General features: G+C 48.5%; 1 protein-coding gene across 1 annotated transcript in view; it reads left to right on the forward strand.

The window, feature by feature from the left end:
* The first annotated feature begins 3125 nt into the window (after positions 1–3125).
* Positions 3126–6968, forward strand: part of LOC120036178 (very long-chain acyl-CoA synthetase-like) — a 17519-nt gene continuing 13676 nt past the window's right edge. Inside the window, exons 1-2 of the mRNA XM_038982653.1 lie at positions 3126–3170; positions 6190–6315. Of these exons, the coding sequence (XP_038838581.1) occupies positions 3126–3170; positions 6190–6315 (171 nt within the window). The remainder of the gene's footprint in view (positions 3171–6189; positions 6316–6968) is intronic.

Raw genomic sequence — 6968 nt, forward strand, 5'->3', positions numbered from 1 at the left:
AGGGCCAGAGCCAGGGTAACGGTAAGGGTTAGGGCCAGAGCCAGGGTAACGGTAAGGGGTAAGGCCAGAGCCAGGGTTAGGGCTAGAGCCAGGGTAATAGTAAAGGTTAGGGCCAGAGCCAGGGTAACGGTAAAGGTTAGGTCCAGAGCCAGGGTTCAGACCAGAGCCAGGGTAATGGTAAAGGTTAGGTCCAGAGCCAGGGTTAGGGCCAGAGCCAGGGTAACGGTAAAGGTTAGGGCCAGAGCCAGGGTAACGGTAAGGGTTAGGGCCAGAGCCAGGGTAAGGGTTAGGGCCAGAGCCAGGGTAACGGTAAGGGTTAGGGCCAGAGCCAGGGTAACGGTAAGGGTTAGGGCCAGAGCCAGGGTAACGGTTAGGGTTAGGGCCAGGGTAAGGGTTAGGGCCAGGGTAAGGGTTAGGGCCAGAGCCAGGGTAACGGTAAGGGTTAGGGTCAGAGCCAGGGTAACGGTAAGTGCCTCCCGGGTGCCTCAGTGGTCTAGGGCACTGCATCGCAGTGCTAGCTGCGCCACCAGAGTCTCTGGGTTCGCGCCCAGGCTGGGCTGGGTTCGCGCCCAGGTTCTGTCGCAGCCGGCCGCAACCGGGAGGTCCGTGGGGCGACGCACAATTGGCATAGCATCGTCCGGGTTAGGGAGGGTTTGGCCGGTAGGGATATCCTTGTCTCAGTATGTAAAAAAAAAATGTAATGTAATAAAAATGTATGCACTCTACTGTAAGTCGCTCTGGATAAGAGCGTCTGCTAAATGACTAAAATGTAAATGTAAAATGGTAAGGGTTAGGGCCAGAGCCAGGGTAACGGTAAGGGTTAGGGCCAGGGTAACGGTAAGGTTTAGGGTCAGAGCCAGGGTAACGGTAAGGGTTAGGGCCAGAGCCAGGGTAACGGTAAGGGTTAGGGCCAGAGCCAGGGTAACGGTAAGGGTTAGGGCCAGAGCCAGGGTAACGGTAAGGGTAAGGGTCAGAGCCAGGGTAACGGTAAGGGTTAGGGCCAGAGCCAGGGTAATGGTAAGGGTTAGGGCCAGAGCCAGGGTAACGGTAAGGGTTAGGGCCAGAGCCAGGGTTAAGGTTAGGTTCATCTTGTTTCTAGACACTTCTGCCCAAATGTGCCAAGAGTCTGGTGCACCAACAGGTCAGACAATACAGGAAGACCTGGAAAAGCACATAGTCATTGGCTTAATAGGCTAAATCTACCAACCACTCATCTCCCACAACACCTTCCCCTTATCCTAATTTAGCAGGCATGAAAGAAACGCCTGAGTGGATTTCCCACATCCGGTTTTCAGTTTGACGCTGTGTTGTGTTTTAATGCTCTCCTTCCACCACTAGATGTCTCTGGTGGACCTGAGATAAAGGGTCAGGTATAAGGCCTGAGACAGAGTTTGGGTTAGGTGGTGATGATAACGTGTTGTGTGTTGTAATGCTCTCCTCTCACCACTAGATGTCTCTAGGGGACCTGTGAAGATGCTAGTGGAACAGCCAAGTCTCACCAGGGCCCCTATTCATAAAACCAGCATCTCAAATGGCACCCTATTCCCTATTTAGTGCACTACATTGGACAAGGACCATTCGGTACGCAGCAAAGCATCTCAGATTAGAAGTGCTGATCTTGGATCAGTTTGACCATTTAAATAATTACTATTGAGATTACATGGACAGGCGGGTCGGGTTACTGGACAAACTTTACATTTGGATGATTAACTGATTGATCGATTGTCTGACTGACTGAGATCTCTCTACTCTACCTGTGAGTGTAGCTGGGGACGTCCCGCTCCACCTGTCTGCCCAGTACGATCAGTACTCCCCAACGGAGGTTCTACTTAGGCCAGGGGTCAGCCATGATGCCCGGACCATGGTGGACCACACCACCCTCCACATGGCTGCTCCAGCAGGGACAGGCATCGTAGAGGTCCTGCTCCAGGTACAGCCTCCCTCCACATGCCTGCTCCAGCAGGGACAGGCATCGTAGAGGTCCTGCTCCAGGTACAGCCTCTTTCCACATGGCTGCTCCAGAAGGGACAGGCATCGTAGAGGTCCTGCTCCAGGTACAACCTCCCTCCACATGGCTGCTCCAGCAGGGACAGGCATCGTAGAGGTCCTGCTCCAGGTACAGCCTCCCTCCACATGGCTGCTCCAGCAGGGACAGATGTTGTAGAGGTCCTGCTCCAGGTACAGCCTCCCTCCACATGGCTGCTCCAGCAGGGACAGATGTTGTAGAGGTCCTGCTCCAGGTACAGCCTCCTTCCACATGGCTGCTCCAGCAGGGACAGGCATCGTAGAGGTCCTGCTCCAGGTAGAACCTCCCTCCACATGGCTGCTCCAGAAGGGACAGGCATCGTAGAGGTCCTGCTCCAGGTACAGCCTCCCTCCACATGGCTGCTCCAGCAGGGACAGATGTTGTAGAGGTCCTGCTCCAGGTACAGCCTCCCTCCACATGGCTGCTCCAGCAGGGACAGATGTTGTAGAGGTCCTGCTCCAGGTACAGCCTCCTTCCACATGGCTGCTCCAGCAGGGACAGGCATCGTAGAGGTCCTGCTCCAGGTAGAACCTCCCTCCACATGGCTGCTCCAGAAGGGACAGGCATCGTAGAGGTCCTGCTCCAGGTACAGCCTCCCTCCACATGGCTGCTCCAGCAGGGACAGATGTTGTAGAGGTCCTGCTCCAGGTACAGCCTCCTTCCACATGGCTGCTCCAGCAGGGACAGGCATCGTAGAGGTCCTGCTCCAGGTAGAACCTCCCTCCACATGGCTGCTCCAGAAGGGACAGGCATCGTAGACGTCCTGCTCCAGGTACAGGCTCCCTCCACATGGCTGCTCCAGCAGGGACAGGCATCGTAGAGGTCCTGCTCCAGGTACAGCCTCCCTCCACATGGCTGCTCCAGAAGGGACAGGCATCGTAGAGGTCCTGCTCCAGGTACAGCCTCCCTCCACATGGCTGCTCCAGAAGGGACAGGTATTGTAGAGGTCCTGCTCCAGGTACAGCCTCCCTCCACATGGCTGCTCCAGCAGGGACAGGCATCGTAGAGGTCCTGCTCCAGGTACAGCCTCCCTCCACATGGCTGCTCCAGCAGGGACAGGCATCGTAGAGGTCCTGCTCCAGGTACAGCCTCCCTCCACATGGCTGCTCCAGCAGGGACAGGCATCGTAGAGGTCCTGCTCCAGGTACAACCTCCCTCCACATGGCTGACTGTCTATTTAACCAGGTGAGTCCTATTTCGATTTCAATGGTTTTTTCAAGGGAGCCCTGACTGAGAGAATCAGCAAACAGTTACACAAGTTTCACCCCCCCAAAAATAGTGTTACTCTAAACCAGTGGTTCCCAAACTTTTTATAGCCCGGGTACCCCTTCAAACATTCAAACCTCCAGCTGCATACCCCCTATAGCACCAGGGTCAGCGCACTCTCAAATGTTGTTTTTTTGCCATCATTGTAAGCCTGACACACATACACTATACGATACATTAATTAAACATAAGAATGAGTGTGAGTTTTTGTCACAACCCAGCTCATGGGCACAAATAATAATAATCAATAATTTTGCTCTTTTTTTAACCATCTTACATATAAAACCTTATTTGTTCATCGAAAATGTGAATTACTCACCACAGGTTAATGAGAAGGGTGTGCTTGAAAGGATGCATATAACTCTGCAATGTTGGGTTGTATTGGAGAGTCTCAGTCTTAAATCATTTCCCACACACAGTCTGTGCCTGTATTTAGTTTCATGCTATTGATGGCTAAAGAATCCACTTTCACATAGGTACATGGTTGCAAAGGGCATCAGTGTCTTAACAGTGCGATTTGCCAAAGCAGGATACATCATACAATGATGGAAAGGCCTGTGCGTTGTCTCGCACATTGAATATAGTTGCGGAGAGTCCCTGCAATCCTAGATTCAGATCATTCAGGCGGGAAAAAACAGCACCCAGATAGGCCAGTCATGTGAGAAACTCGTCATCATGCAAGCGGTCAGACAAGTGAAAATTATGGTCAGTAAAGAAAACTTTGAGCTCGTCTCTCAATTCAAAAAAACGTGTCAATACTTTGCCCCTTGATAACCAGCTCACTTCTGTATGTTTTGAAAAGGTGTTGTTTGATGAAGGTTTGTCTGTGTAGTTTTATTGGCTTTTCCCCCCAGCATTGTCCCAGCCATATCCACTGCAGCAGGAAGAATGAAGTCCTCCACAATAGTATGGGGCTTGCCTGTCCTAGCCACTCGGTAGCTCACCATATAAGACGCTTCTAGACCCTTCTTATTAATGGTATCTGTTGCTTTTATACATGTCTTACTACTCAAAAGTCGTCTTACTTCTCACTCAAAGAACTCCTGTGGCTTATTTTTCAAATTGGCATGTTTTGTTTCTAGATGTCTGCTCAAGAGTGAAGGTTTCATCGAGTTGTGAGATAGTACTTTTGTACATATAACACACTGTGGCTGAGGAAAGGCACTACTCCCAATATAAGTGAACCCCAAATCAATGTAGTTCTCATCATATTTGCGCCTCTTCGCTGGTCCAACGTCCCTGTCTGTTGTTCGGTGCTTTCCCGGGTAAGGGGGCAGTATAACTCTTCGGCTGCATCAGATTCACAACTGTCAGTGTCCATGCTAGCTGGGCTAACAACAAATGTAGAATTACTGATGCTAGCTTTGGATGTGCTCGTGGAAGCAGAACAACTTGTGTAGTCGACAGGTGCAGGTGTAGTACTGCTGGTAGTAGCAGTACTACCAGTAGAGCTGGTATGTGTCTCTATGGACGCAAGCCTTACTTTTTTTAACCATTTATCAATTTTCAAATAAACGGAATGAGCTGCAGTTACGTTTGGCTCCATACGGACCGTTAGTGGAATTCCCGCGAGAGAGTACATTTACATTTACATTTACATTTAAGTCATTTAGCAGACGCTCTTATCCAGAGCGACTTACAAGTACATACATTCATACTTTTTTGTACTGGTTAATGTGATTGGTACCGGTTAATGTGATTGGATGTTCATTATTTGACAAGGCTACCTATATTTGACATTGTGTTGTTATTTCCCTGAACACTAGATGGTTTCATTTTATTTTTGGTAGTGAAACGAGTCTACTCAGGCGAGAAAAAGACCTCACCCAAATGTATAGCTCCGTTGGAAAATTAATAAAGGGACTGTTTGAAAATGTGAAGATTGAAAAAAAAAAAAATGTGAATCACATTTTTATTTGGCATACCCCAGATGTCTTTGCGTAACAACATAGTTAGTGGCTTATAATGCTCTTAATTAATATATATGTTTAACTTTACATATGAATAAAATGTCACAGAAATTATTCACAAAATAACAACGTTGTTTAATTCATTCATAAAACAACATGACGTTTAAAAATGAATTGATGATGTTATGAATGGAAGAAAGGCCTGTGATATATCACGATTCAGATTCACCTGGAGGGACTTTGATGTGTGTCTCAAACTCCTGGCTCTGTTCAGACCTCCATTACAGAAGATCAGTAGTCATTCTACCATTACAGACCCATCCCCCTGTGATCTCCTGCCTTCAGCAACAGTCGTCCACTGTCACAGGGCCACCGAGCTAATGCCATTAATAACGGCTGTTACAGGGCCACCGAGCTAATGCCGTTATTAACTACACACTCATCCACTGTCATAGGGGATGCGTTCATAATGCCACCCTTTTCCCTATATAGTGCACTACTTTTTAACCAGGGCCCATACGGTAGAATAGTAGAATGACGGATCTCTAGTAGGGCCCTGGGCAAAAGTAGTGCACTATGTAGGGAATAGGGTGCCATTTGGGACATGCACAGGAACTGTAGGGCCCCTGTAGGGAACAGGGAGTACAGGACAATGGCCCCATTGATTCTCTCTGCTCTGCTGTAGCATGTAGCATGGGATCCGCTGACGTCAATGACCAGGCCTGTTGTACAGGGGACATTCTTTACTGCATAATGAATGTCCCAACTGTCTGGGACAGTAATGCTATATGTTGATGTTAATTGTTTATATTGATAAATTAATGAATGAGTGAGTGAGAAGACTTCTGCTCCTTCGTTCAAACAATTGATTGATTCATCGAGATCAATTGATCATGTTCGATTCGATTGATCGAGATCAATTTGATGGATCAATAGATTGACTGACCCCCCCCCCCCCCCCCGCTATCTCTCTCCTCTGTGTTCCAGCACAGGGCTGATGTGAATACTAAAGACATGCTGAAGATGAGTGCTCTCCGCTGGGCTGTGCAGCACGGCGACAGAGAGGTGGTGGACCTGCTGATCCAGTGGACATCCACGCTACCAGCAAGTTCTGTAAACTCGTCCTCGACAACGTCAACGACCAGCTGGCTGAGATCCTACAGGTTCAGAATACTGGATGTGTTAACAAAGTGGTGTTGGTCAATTCCATTACAATTCATTAAAGGAAGTCAGCTGATATTCAAACTTTCTCAATGACGATAATAATTTCCCCGATGGGTTTAGACTTGAGAGAGGCAGTTTGTGTTATGACGATGTAAAGTTGTTTTTTTTACAGGGGCATCACTTTGACCTGAAATTGTACTTACAGAATGCACCTGTAATCCATAACCTTCCGAAATATGTCTTCCTGCCTTTAAATACTAATCTGTACCCTGTTCGCTGTGTATATTTGTATAATGGATTGGTTTCTGTCCCGTCAATGACCTCCCTAGAGAAATGAATGAGAGGGAGTGTGTATTTCACAGTGTTTAAATGTCAGAGGATGGGAATGGTGGGAACAGTGCAGCTGGTGCCTGGGCTTGTGGCAGTGTTATACATATGGACGGTGCCTCAAATGGCACCCTATTCCCTATAGTGTGCACTACTTTTGACCAGAGCCCATAGGGAATAGGGAGCCACTTAGAACGGGCCCATGGTATCCTCAGCCAGTGAAATAGACAGGTGTGACAAAGACCTTTGATTCAGTGTTTGGTCTCCATTCTGTA

This window comes from Salvelinus namaycush, unplaced genomic scaffold, assembly GCF_016432855.1.
Source record: "Salvelinus namaycush isolate Seneca unplaced genomic scaffold, SaNama_1.0 Scaffold123, whole genome shotgun sequence".
Classification (NCBI taxonomy): domain Eukaryota; kingdom Metazoa; phylum Chordata; class Actinopteri; order Salmoniformes; family Salmonidae; genus Salvelinus; species Salvelinus namaycush.